General features: G+C 39.0%; 1 protein-coding gene and 1 pseudogene across 3 annotated transcripts in view; one reads left to right on the forward strand and one right to left on the reverse strand.

The window, feature by feature from the left end:
- LOC112611288 (guanylate-binding protein 7) overlaps positions 1–14,029 on the reverse strand; it is a 103,423-nt gene that overhangs the window by 23,719 nt on the left and 65,675 nt on the right. The window contains exon 3 of one of the 2 annotated variants that reach the window (XM_025364973.1): positions 8,792–8,913. The exons of the other annotated variant lie outside the window; for it this stretch is intronic. Within the exon in view, the coding sequence (XP_025220758.1) occupies positions 8,792–8,913 (122 nt within the window). The remainder of the gene's footprint in view (positions 1–8,791; positions 8,914–14,029) is intronic. 2 annotated transcript variants of the gene reach the window in all.
- Positions 12,200–13,520, forward strand: LOC112611316 (annotated as a pseudogene). The gene has a single exon (XR_003116631.1). The product of XR_003116631.1 is annotated as an isocitrate dehydrogenase [NAD] subunit alpha, mitochondrial-like (transcript).

The following is a 14,029-nucleotide window of genomic DNA, read 5'->3' on the forward strand; positions in this document are numbered from 1 at the left end:
CTCAGAGACCTACAAAGAGACTTAGACTCCTACACAATAATAATGGGAGACTTTAAGACCCCACTGTCAACATTAGACAGATCCCTGAGACAGAAAGTTAACAAGGATATCCAGGAATTGAACTCAGCTCTGCACCAAGGAGACCTAATAGACATCTACAGAACTCTCTACCCCAAATCAACAGAATATACATTCTTCTCAGCACCACATTGCACTTATTCCAAAATTGACCACATAATTGGAAGTAAAGTTCTACTCAGCAAATGTAAAAGAACAGAAATTGTAACAAACTGTCTCTCTGACCACAGTGCAATCATACTAGAACTCAGGATTAAGAAACTCACTCGAAACCGCTCAGCTACCTGGAAACTGAACAACTGGTTCCTGAATGACTACTAGGTACCTAATGAAATGAAGGCAGAAATAAAGATGTTCTTTGAAACCAATGAGGACAATGACACAACGGAGCACAATCTCTGGGACACATTTAAGCAGTGTGTAGAGGGAAATTTGTTGCACTAAATGCCCACAAGAGAAAGCAGGAAAGATCTAAAATTGACACTCTAACATCACAATTAAAAGAACTAAGGAAGCAAGAGCAAACACATTCAAAAGCTAGCAGAAGGCAAGAAATAACTAAGATCAGAGCAGAACTGAAGGAGGTAGAGACACAAAAAACCCTTCAAAAAATCAATGAATCCAGAAGCTGGTTTTTGGAAAAGATCAACAAAATCGGTAGACCACTAGCAAGACTCATAAAGAAGAAAAGAGAGAAGAATCAAATAGATGCAATAAAAAATGATAAAGGGGATATCACTACCAATCCCACAGAAATACAAACAACCATCAGAGAACACTATAAACACCTCTATGCAAATAAACTAGAAAATCTAGAAGAAATGGATAAATTCCTGGACACATACACCCTCCCAAGACTAAACCAAGAAGAAGTTGAATCTCTGAATAGACCAATAACAGGTTCTGAAATTAAGGCAATAATTAATAGCCTACCAACCAAAAACAGTCCAGGACCAGATGAATTCACAGCAGAATTCTACCAGAGGTAGAAACAGGAGCTGGTATCATTCCTTCTGAAACTATTCCAATCAATAGAAAAAGAGGGAATCCTCCCTAACTCATTTTATGAGGCCAGCATCATCCTGATACCAAAGCCTGGCAGAGACAGAATAAAAAAAGAGAATTTTAGACCAATATCCCTGATGTACATCGATGCAGAAATCCTCAATAAAATACTGGCAGACTGACTCCAGTAGCACATCAAAAAGCGTTATCAACTACAATCAAATAGGCTTCATCCCTGGGGTGCAAATCAATAAATGTAATCCATCATGTAAACGGAACCAAAGACAAAAACCACATGATTATTTCAACAGATTCAGAAAAGGCCTTTGACAAAATTCAACAGCCCTTCATGCTAAAAACTCTCAGTAAACTATGTATTGATGAGATGTATCTCAACATAATAAGAACTATTTATGACAAACCCACAGCCAATATCATACTGAATGGGCAAAAACTGGAAGCATTCCCTTTGAAAATCAGCACAAGAGAGGGATGCCATCTCTTACAACTCCTGTTCAACATAGTGTTGGAAGTTCTGGTCGGGGCAATCAGGAAGGAGAAAAATAAAGGGTATTCAATTAGGAAAAGATGAAGTCAAATTTTCCCTGTTTGCAGATGACATGATTGTATATTTAGAAAACTCCATCATCTCAGCCCAAAATCTCCTTAAGCTGATAAGCGACTTCAGGAAAGTCTCAGGATACAAAATCAATCTGCAAAAATCACAAGCATTCCTATACACCAATAACAGACAAACCAGAGAGCCAAATCATGAGTGAACTCCCATTCACAATTGCTTCGAAGAGAATATAATACCTAGGAATCCAACTTACAAGGCATGTGAAGGACCTCTTCAAGGAGAACTACAAACCACTGCTCAATGAAATAAAAGAGGACACAAACAAATGGAAGAACATTCCATGCTCATGGATAGGAGGAATCAATATCATGAAAATGACCCTACTGTCCAAGGTAATTTATAGATTCAATGCCATCCCCATCAAGCTACCAATGACTTTCTTCACAGAATTGGAAAAAACTACTTTAAAGTTAATATGGAACCAAAAAAAGAGCCCACGTTGCCAAGACAATCCTAAGCCAAAAGAACAAAGCCGGAGGCATCATGCTACCTGACTTCAAACTATACTACAAGGCTACAGTAACCAAAACAGCATGGTACTGGTACCAAAACAGAGATATAGACCAATGGAACAGAACAGAGCCCTCAGAAATAACACCAGATGTCTATAACCATCTGATATTTGACAAACCTGACAAAAACAGGAAATGGGGACAGGATTCCCTATTTAATAAACGGTGCTGGGAAACTGGCTAGCCATATGTAGAAAGCTGAAACTGGATCCCTTCCTTACACCTTATATAAAAATTAATTCAAGATGGATTAAAGACTTAAATGGTAGACCTAAAACCATAAAAACCCTAGAAGAAAACCTAGGCAATACCATTCAGAACATAGGCATGGGCAAGGACTTCATGACTAAAACACCAAAAGCGATGGCAACGAAAGCCAAAATAGACAAATGAGATCTAATTAAACTAAAAAGCTTCCACACAGCAAAAGAAACTACCATCAGAGTGAACAGGCAACCTACAGAATGGGAGAAAATTTGTGAAATCGACCCATCTGACATTGGGCTAATATCCAGAACCTACAAAGAACTTAAATAAATTTACAAGAAAAAAAATCAAACAACCCCATCAAAAAGTGTTCAAAGGATATGAACAGACACTTCTCAAAAGAAGACATTTATGCAGCCAACAGACACTTGAAAAAATGCTCACCATCACTGGCCATCAGAGAAATGCAAATCAAAACCACAATGAGATACCATCTCACACCAGTTAGAATGGTGATCATTAAAAAGTCAGGAAACAACAGGTGCTGGAGAGGATGTGGAGAAATAGGAACACTTTTACACTGTTGATGGGACTGTAAACTAGTTCAACTATTGTGGAAGACAGTGTGGTGATTCCTCAAGGATCTAGAACTAGAAGTACCATTTGACCCAGCCATCCCATTACTGGGTATATACCCAAAGGATTATAAATCATGCTGCTATAAAAGACACATGCACACGTATGTTCATTGTGGCACTATTCACAATAGCAAAGACTTGGAACCAACCCAAGTGTCCATTAATGATAGACTGCATTAAGAAAATGTGGCACATATACACAATGGAATACTATGCGGCCATAAAAAAGGATGAGTTCATGTCCTTTTCAGGGACATGGATGAAGCTGGAAACCATCATTCTCAGCCAACTATTGCAAGGACAGAAAACCAAACACTGCATATTCTCGCTCATAGGAGGGAATTGAACAATGAGAACACTTGGACACAGGGTGGGGAACATCACACACTGGGGCCTGTCATGGGATGGGGGGAGGGGGGATTGATAGCATTAGGAGTTATACCTAATGTAAATGACAAGTTAATGGGTGCAGCACACCAACATGGCAGATGTATACATATGTAACAAACCTACACGTTGTGCACATGTACCCTACAACTTAAGGTATAATTTAAAAAAATGAAAAAAATATAACAACTTCCTCATCTGTGAAGATTTTAAAATGAGATTAATTTTCACTTAGGGAGGAAGCAAAGGGAAGAACACAGATTTCACAGATGGGATGCCTGGCTGAAATTCCAGCTTGACCATTGGTAACTGTGTGACCATGGGCAAGTTACTCGACCTCTCTCTACTTGGTGTCCTTATATGACAAGTAGGGATAATAATAGTACATGTTTTATAGGGTCATTGTATGATTAAACATGTTATTATTTATAGAGTGCTTAGAATAGTGCCTGACACATAGTGCTATATGTATTTAGTAAATAAATAAAATTAGAAATTGAGGGGATAAAAAAATTAATTTGGTCACAATAAAGGCTTCTTTCTTTCCTTTCCAAATGCTTAAAAACAACACTTAAAAAATTTATTTTGAAAAAAATAGAATTAGTTTGTTTTGGCTTTCATACTGCAAAACAGGGGTTTGTTACATAGGTAAACTTGTGTCATGGGGGTTTGTTGCATATATTATTTTATCACCCAGGTGTTTAGCCAAGTACCTATTAGCTATTTTTCCTGATCTTTTCCCTCCTCCCATTGTCCACCTTCTGATAGGCTCCAATGTGTGTTGTTTCCCTCTATGTGTCATGTGTTCTCATCATTTAGCTCCCACTTGTAAGTGAGAACATGTGGTATTTGGTTTTCTGTTTCTGCATCTATTTGCTAAAGATAATGGCCTCTGGCTCCATCCATACCCTGCAAATGATCTTGTTCTTCTTTTATGGTTGCATAGTATTCCATAGTGTATATGTACCACATTTTCTTTATCTAGTCTATCATTTATGGGACTTTAGGTTGATGTCATGTCTTTGTTATTGCACCATAACGAACATTCACGTGCATGTGTCTTTATAATAGAGCAATTTATAGTCCTTTGGGTATATATCCAGTAATGGCATTGCTGGGTCAAATGGTAGTTCTGTCTTTAGGTCTTTGAGGAGTTGCCACACTGTTTCCAACAATGGTTTAACTAATTTACACTCCCACCAACAATGGATAAGTGTTCCTATTTCTCTACAACCTAGCCAGCATCTGTTATTTTTTGACTTTTTGATACTAGCCATTCTGACTGGTGTGATCATGATAGTATTGTGGTTTTGATTTGCATTTCTCTAATGGTCAGTGATATTAAGCTTTTTTTTCATATGATTGTTGGCTGCATGTATGTCTTCTTTTGAAAAGTGTCTGTTTATGTCCTTTGCCCACTTTTTATTTTTATTTTTGTGAATTTGTTTAAGTTCCTTAAAGATGCTGGATATTAGACCTTTGTCAGAAGCAGAGTTTGCAAACATTTTCTCCCATTTTTTAGGTTGTCTGTATACTCGGTTGATGGTTTCTTTTGCCGTAAAGAAGCTCTTTAGTTTAGTTAGTTCCCATTTGTCAATTTTTGCTTTTGTTACAATTGCTTTTTTGGCATCTTCATCGTGACATCTTTGCCCATGCCTATATCCTGAATGATATGGTCAAGATCCAAGGTTTTTATAGTTTTGGGTTGTATATTTAAGTCTTTAATTCATCTTGAGTTAACTTTTGTATATGGTCAAAGGAAGGGGTCCAATTTCAATCTTCTGCATATGGCTAACCTGTTATCCCAGCACTATTTATTGAATAGGGAATCCTTTCCCCATTGCTTGTTTTTTTTTTTTTCCCCCAGGTTTGTCAAAAATCAGATAGTTGTAGGTGTGCAGTCTTAAATTCTGGGTTATCTGTTCTGTTCCATTGGTCTATGTGTCTGTTTTGGTACCAGTCTCACGTATTTTGGTTACTGTAGCGCTGTAGTATAGTTGGATGTCGGGTAGCATGATGCCTCCAGCTTTGTTCTTTTTGCTTAGAATTGCCTTGGCTATTTTTCGCCTGAGTTCTTTTTCGGTTCCATATGAATTATTTAAAAACAGGTTTTAAAAAAAATATTTTATTTTGTTTTTAATTTTTTTATTATTATACTTTAAGTTCTAGGGTAAATGTGCATAATGTGCAGGTTTGTTACATATGTATACTTGTGCCATGTTGGTGTGCTGCACCCATCAACTCGTCAGCACCCATCAACTCGTCATTTACATCAGGTATAACTCTCAATGCAATCCCTCCCCCCCATCCCATAATAGGCCCCCGGTGTGTGATGTTCCCCTTCCCAAGTCCAAGTGATCTCATTGTTCAGTTCCCACCTATAAGTGAGAACATGCGGTGTTTGGCTTTCTGTTCTTGCGATAGTTTGCTAAGAATGATGGTTTCCAGCTGCATCCATGTCCCTACAAAGGACACAAACACATCCTTTTTTATGGCTGCATAGTATTCCATGGTGTATATGTGCCACATTTTCTTAATCCAGTCTGTCACTGATGGACATTTGGGTTGATTTCAAGTCTTTGCTATTGTGAATAGTGCCACAATGAACATACGTGTGCATGTGTCTTTATAGCAGCATGATTTATAATCCTTTGGGTATATACCCAGTAATGGGATGGCTGGGTCAAATAGCACTTCTAGTTCTAGATCCTTGAGGAATCGCCATACTGTTTTCCATAATGGTTGAACTAGTTTACAATCCCATCAACAGTGTAAAAGTGTTCCTATTTCTCCACATCCTCTCCAGTACCTGTTGTTTCCTGACTTTTTAATGATTACCATTCTAACTGGTGTGAGATGGTATCTCATTGTGGTTTTGAAATGCATTTCGTCTCAAAAAAACAGTTCTTTTCTAATTCTGTGAATAATCTCAATGGTAGTTTAATAGGAATAGCATTGAATCTATAAATTACTTTTGGGCAGTATGGCCATTTTAACAATATTGATTCTTTCTCTCCATGAGAAAGGAATGTTTTTCCTTTTATTTGTGTCATCTCTGATTTCTTGGAGCAGTGGTTTGTAGTTCTCCTTGGAAAGATCTTTTACCTCCCTAGTTAGCTGTATTCCTAAGTAGAATTATGAATGGCAGTTTGTTCCTGATTTGGCTTTCAGCTTGACTGTGGTTGGTGTATAGGAATGTTAGTTATTTTTGCATATTGATTTTGTATCCTGAGACTTTGCTGAAGTTGTTTATCAGCTTAAGAAGCTTTTGGGCTGGGACTATGGGATTTTCTAGACATAAAATCATGTCGTTGGCAAACAGGGATAGTTTGACTTCCTCTTTTCCTATTTGGATGCCCTTTATTTCTTTCTCTTGCCTGATTGTCCTGGCCAAGGCTTCCAATACTATGTTGAACAGGAGTGGTGAAAGAGAGCATCCTTGTCTTGCGCTGGTTTTCAATAGGAATGCTTCCAGCTTTTGCCCATTTAGTATGATGTTGACTGTGGGTTTGTCACATATGGCTCTTATCATTTTGAGCTATGTTCTTTCAATACCTAGTTTATTGAGAGTTTTTACCATGAATGGACTTTGAATTTTATTGAAAACATTTTCTGTATCTATTGAGATAATTGTGTAGTTTTTGTCTTTATTTCTGTTATGGGATGAATCACATTTATTGATTTGCATATGTTGATCCATTCTTGCATTCCAGCGATAAAGCCTACTTGGTCATGGTGGATAAGCTTTTTGATGGGTTGCTGGATTTAGTTTGCCTGTATTTTGTTGAGCATTTTTGCGGTGATGTTCATCAAGGATATTGGCCTGAAGTTTTCTTCTTTTGTTGTTGTATCTCTCCAGGCTTTGGTATCAGGATGATGCTGGCCCCATAGAATGAGTTAGGGAGGAGTGCCTCCTCCTCAATTCTTTGGAATATTTTCAGTAAGAATGCTACCAGCTTTTCTTTGTACATCTGGTAAATTCAGCTATTAATCCATCTGTTTCGGGTTTTTTTTTTTTTTTTTTTTTTTGGTAGGTAGGCTATTTATTAATGCCTCAATTTCAGAGTTTATCATTTGTCTGTTCAGGGATTCAATTTCTTCCTAGTTAAGTCTTGAGAGGGTGTATTTGTCAACAAATTTGTCTATTTTGTGTTGATTGTCTAATTTATGTGCATGGAGGTTTTCATAATATTGTATATGTGGGGTCAGTGGTAACATCCCTCTGTCGTTTCTGACTAATTCTATTTTCAGTTTATACTCAGACTAATATAAATAAAGGAAAAGACAGCACCTAATACTATAAAGCAAAATTATCTAGAATTATCCAATTTGCAAATTTTTGTGTGGGGCTAGCTCATGCTCTTCTAGAAGTCAGTGATGCTTACATTGCCTGCCCCTGTAAATTGGGCAAAAACTTTTATAAATGTTCCTGGTATAGCTGGTGCTTTTCTTTTCTTTTTCTTTTTTCTTTTCTTTTTTTGAGACGGAGTCTCATTCTGTCACTCAGGCTGGAGTGCAGTGACATGATCTCAGTTCACTGCAACCTCCACCTCCCGGGTCCAAGCGATTCTCCTGCCTCAGCTTCCTGAATAGGTGGGATTACAGGCACCCGCCTCCACGCTGGGCTAATTTTTGCATTTTTAGTAGTGATAAGGTTTTACCATGTTGCCCAGGCTGGTCTCGAACTTCTGACCTCAGATGATCCACCCGCCTCGGCCTCCCCAAGTGCTAGGATTATAGGCGTGAGCCACCGTGCCAGGCTAGCTGGTGCTTTTCTATGCATTTAAAAATAGATTATTTCAGTGAAACTCTATTTTCCTGATTTCTACCTTCAAGCCTACGAACCCCACACACCTTAACTAGTAGCACCCATTAATCCCACCGGTTACAGCGTCTTCCAGGTAGCTTTCTCCTAAATTGTATCATTGGGTTAGGCCCTCACTTCCAGCATCTAAGCACTCTAAATGATCACAATGTTGTCTTCGCCACTAGGCTCTGAGCATTTACCTGGTTCACTGATTAGCATAGAGCTTTGAAATTCAGGATTCTGTATTTAGCACACAGCCCTAGACTTCTGCTATGCAGTAAGTATTTATTAAATTTTATGATTCATCCAACTGTTAAAAATAAGAAGATCTATCACTAATACTTCAAAATATTTGAGCTTACCCAGAAAGTAAGTTCCCAGAAATGAAATTTAGCTTTGTTTCCATAATCAGATTTGTGATTCAGGAATAGGCCAGAGAAGTTGGATTGATATTATGCATAAAAACATAAAAAGAGAATCAAAGGGTAAAGAAGATTTCTCTATGGCTCTGTCTTACCTTTTCCATATCACCCAGGCCCTCCGTGTCCAGAAGGATCAGGGTGTGGTTTGACTTAGAGGGGTGGGGCACACACCACATGCCTTTGGTTTCAGACTTCACTGTGCAGCCCAGAGGGAAGCCTTCAAGGGAAGAGGAGAAACAACATATAGTGACAGCAGAATCCAGGCAGACAAGGCCTAAACCAGTTAAATGTATAGGAATGTAAGTTTCCGGCAGGGGAAATGGGTTGCTTCCATTTCAGCAAAGAAATCAATCAAATCCTTATTTATATAAATGACTTTCTCAGAAGGTACTTGGGTCCCCTATTCACTTCATATCTAAGCATAGGCTCAAATAAGTTATATTACAGAATTAATGTAAACTCTATTAACCTGTTACTATGGTCTGAACGTTAATCCCTCCAATCCCCCATTCATACGTTGGAACTTCAGTGAAGTCCGAAACCAAACCCCAAGATGATGATATTAAGAAGTCAGAAGTGGGGTGGGTGCAATGGCTCACACCTGTAATCCCAACACTTTGGGAGTTCGAGGCAGATAAATCACGAGGTCAGGAGATAGAGACCATCCTGGCCAACATGGTGAAAGTTTGTCTCTACTAAAATACAGAAAATTAGCCGGGCATGGTGGTACGCACCTGTAGTCCCAGCTACTTGGGAGGCTGAGGCCAGGGAATCACTTGAACCCAGGAGGCGGAGAGATTGCAGTGAGCCGAGATTGCATCACTGCACTCCAGCCTGGCAACAGAGTGAGACTCCGTCTCAAAATAAAAAAGAAGTCAGAAGTGATTAAGTCATGAAAGGTCATGTCCTCAGTAATAAAGTTAATGCCCTTATAAAAGGCCTTGAGGGATGAGTTCATGTCCTTTGCAGGGACACGGATGAAGCTGGAAATCATCATTCTCAGCAAACTAACACAGGAACAGAAAACCAAACACCACATGTTCTCACTCATAAGTGGGGGTCAAACAATGGGAACACATGGACACAGGGAGGGGAACATCACACGCCGGGGCCTGTTGGGGGATGGGGGCTAGGGGAGGGGTAGCATTAGAAGAAATGCCTAATGTAGATGACAGGTTGATGGGTGCAGCAAATCACCATGGCACGTGTATACCTATGTAACAAACCTGCACATTCTGCACATATATCCCTGGACTTAAAGTGTATATATATATATAAAGACCTTGAGAGAATTTGATTGTTCCTTCTGCCCCTTTTGCCATTTGGGGACAATGGGAAACCCCCTCTGTGAGTAACAAGCCCTCACTAGACATTGAATCACCTTGTGCCTTAATCTTGGACTTCCCAACCTCCAGATCTGTGAGAAATTAGTTTTTATTATTTACAAATTACCCTGTGTAATGTATTTTGTCCTAGTGGCAGACACAGACTAAGACACCTGTGTATTTTTATGCAACGCTCAAGAGGAAGAAAAAAGCATGCATTCATAAGTAAAATTAGGGAGAGGGCTGAGACAAGAGGTCCAAGTGCTGGGCTCATCTTCATGTAGTGACTCTTTTTCCTTATGCGGGTGCCACCTGAACAGAAGGATATCCAAATGGAGGAGATTCTGACATGGAAAGGACAGTATAAAGCATCCACTCTAGTACGGTCTGTTGAAATGGTTTCCAAGAGTGGAGTAGTGAGAATAAAATCTTGAAATTTAGTTGAGGAATCTGTGATTTGAACTCCTGAGTATGTAGCCAAGTAGACCAGATTTGTTAGTAATGGAACCCACTGAAGTGTTTCAGATGGATGATGACAAAAATCAGCAAAATATTTAAGAAAATCCATGAGGTATGAGAATACTGCAGGAATTAAAAAGTTATACCTCGGACTAGTAAAAGAGTTCTAGAATTTTAAAGGCTGAAAGTGTGAAAGTTGTCAGCATCAAAATGCCAAACTTGAATGCAATGAAGTCAGCAGACCATGAAGGAAAAGCTCTCGTGCACACTTTCCTGTGATGGGAACTGCCACTGAAGATGTTGCCAATCCACAACCTCGCAACAAAGGCTAATATTCTGAGGACATCTTTCCAGTAATAGCCAGTCTTAACTGTAAACTTCAAGTGGTCTAACTTGCAATCAGAGTCCCTGCAATCAGGGTCCCTTCTGTGAAGACTCTCTCTTAGCAACAGCCAGTACACATATTAAGTCCTGTGAGTAAGCTCCTGTAAACAAATAAACTTTTGTTTCAAAACACCATGCGTGTACTTCTCCTTTTTATCTTTAAAGTTTCCCACTGTCTCAACTAAACTATGATTTATTAGAGTGTGCATACCTGAATTGGTATGCATATGGTCCCCTGCTCATTCTTAAATAAACTCATTCCTTTGGAGAGCTACTTTCTCTGTTGTTACTTTAGCCTGACATAATCTGGCATCAGAAGTAGGATCTAAAGTGAGCTCATCTTGGAATGATCAGCAGCCCCTGAAACCATGAGTGGTATTCCGTTGTTGAGCCCTTTGATCTGTTCGTTTCCACATCTGACCTTTTCTACTGTGTTGAGTCTCCCCTTGGGTTAAAATCCCTTCTTTTTGTCTGGTTCAGGATCTTATTTGGATAAGGTTACCTCAAACACAAAAGCCTTGAATCCCTTCTTAGCCTAAAAACGACTTTGTCTTTTCTGGCAAGCCCTTCATGAGATAAGAACATTGTCCTTCTGGTGAGTACTTTTTGTTTTGTTTTGTTTTGTTTTGTTTTATTACTTCTGCATGCCTGGTTTAATATTTTGTTTGGTCTGCCTGCCTGATTTAAAATTTTGGTGAATTGAGTATTTTCTTACTTCAGAACATCTGCCAAGAGCAAAAATAAATGTACCAAACAGTAGGCATGGGTTGACCAATTTAAACCAGTTAAGGCAGTGCCATCATTAATGAGGGACTCCAGTCTCTGAAGATGAAGTATTTTGTGTGAAGGTAAACAGGCCATGGGTAGGCAAGGTTACCATTAGAGCATCTGCCACACTTAAGAAAATTTCCATACAACAGGGCAAATGTGGTCATGGGTTGGACAATAAAGGCAATGATTGTCCACCAACTAAAACAAATACCCTGGACTGGGTACATTGTAAAACAAAACACCAGTCCAAACTTCTGACATTCCCAACCAGATTCATAGGATTTTATTTTTTTCTCTTCAGAGATTAATGAGAAACAAAATAAGATACCCAAATTTAAAGGCATGCCAGAATAATCTTTCTTCTGGGACTCTGGCCAGCTGTATTTATGGTCCATCTCATGCACACTTCTCAATTGATGGGAAATTACACCAAAAGTAATTTAGAATTACAATGGCCATTATGTGGAACATTCCAGATGAACTTTCAAGAACTGCATTTTAAGAAGAGCATTTAAAATTGGAAGGGGTCTGTCTCTGCGGAGCCAGGAGGGGAAGGGATGGCTCTCCAAGGTCTCTCCGCTGCTGGGGGTATTCCACAACCCAAAACAGGTGACCAGAGGTTTTACTGGTGTTGTTCAGCCAGTAACTTTAATTCCAGGAGATGGAATTGGCCCAGAAATTTCAGCTGCAGTTATGAAGATTTTTGATGCTGCCTAAGCATCTATTCAGTGGGAGGGGTGGAACGTCACTGCCATTCAAGGACCCAGAGGAAAGTGGATGATCCCTTCGGAGGTTAAGAGTCCATGGATAAGAACAAGATGGGCTTGAAAGGCCCTTTGAAGACCCCAATAGCAGCCAGTCATCCATCTATGAATTTACCGCTGCGCAAAACATTTGACCTTTACACAAATGTCCAACCATGTGTCTCTATCGAAGGCTATAAAACCCCTTACACCGATGTAAATATTGTGACCATTCGAGAGAACACAGAAGGAGAATACAGTGGAATTGAGCATGTGATCATTGATGGAGCTGTGCAGAGTATCAAGCTCATTACGGAGGGGGCGAGCAAGCCCATTGCTGAGTTTGCCTTTGAGTATGCCCGGAACAACCGCCGGAACGTCACGGCGGTGCACAAAGCCAACATCATGCAGATGTTAGACGCGCTTTTTCTACAAAAATGCAGGGAAGTTGCAGAAAACTGTAAAGATATTAAATTTAATGAGATGTACCTTGATACAGTATGTTTGAATATGGTACAAGATCCTTCCCAATTTGATGTTGTTGTTATGCCAAATTTGTAAGGAGACATCCTTAGTGACCTGTGGGCAGGATTGATCGGAGGTCTTGGTGTGACATCGAGTGGCAACATTGGAGCCAATGGGTTGCAATTTTTGAGTCGATTCATGGGACGGTTCTAGACATTGCAGGCAAGGACATGGCGAATCCCAGAGCCCTCCTGCTCAGTCCTGTGATGATGTTGCGCCACATAGGACTTTTTGACCATGCTGCAAGAATTGAGGCCGCGTGTTTTGCTACAATTAAAGATGGAAAGAGCTTGACAAAAGATTTGGGAGGCAATGCAAAATGCTCAGACTTCACAGAGGAAATCTGTCGCCGAGTAAAGATTTAGATTAACGCTTCTACAACTGGTATTTGCATCAGTCACTCTAAATGGACCCCACATAAACCTCTGTTTAGAATACCTAGGGATGTATGCTTTGGTTTACTTGTTTCTTGACAATACATTTTTAGATCTGGCCTTTTCTTAACAAAATCTGTGCAAAAGATGCATGCAGGTGGATGTCCCTAGGTCTGTTTTCAAAGAATTTTCTTCAAGTGCTTATTTTGTTTATTAAGTGTCTACCTGGTAAATGTTTTTTTTTTTTGTAAACTCTGAGTGGACTGTATCATTTGCTATTCTAAACCATCTTACACTTAAGTTAAAATAGTTTCTCTTCAGCTGTAAATATCAGGATACAGAATTAACAAGAGAAAATGTCAAACTTTTTAAGAAAAACCTTGTTTTCTTTGGTTTTTGAAAAACATAATGGAAATAAAACAGGATATTGATGTAATAGCACAAAATGACACTCTTATAAAACTAAATGGGCACAAGAGAAATTTCCTGGGAAAGTTCACATCAAAAAGAGTGAATGTGGTATATTTCTAAATGAAATGGAAAATAGAGACAGATTTGTCCTTCACAGAAATAGTAGAGTATGAATAAAAACTTCACATCCAAGAAATATATAACGAGAGATATAATTTTTTTAATAAGACAAAGATAATACATTGGATACAAAACACGAAAAATGTATTGTGCATTCAATTATTTTGCTGTCTCGAGATTTAATATTCTTTCCAAGAGCTTTTAATGAAGCAGAGAGCTAG

The sequence above is a fragment of the Theropithecus gelada genome, chromosome 1 (assembly GCF_003255815.1).
Source record: "Theropithecus gelada isolate Dixy chromosome 1, Tgel_1.0, whole genome shotgun sequence".
Classification (NCBI taxonomy): domain Eukaryota; kingdom Metazoa; phylum Chordata; class Mammalia; order Primates; family Cercopithecidae; genus Theropithecus; species Theropithecus gelada.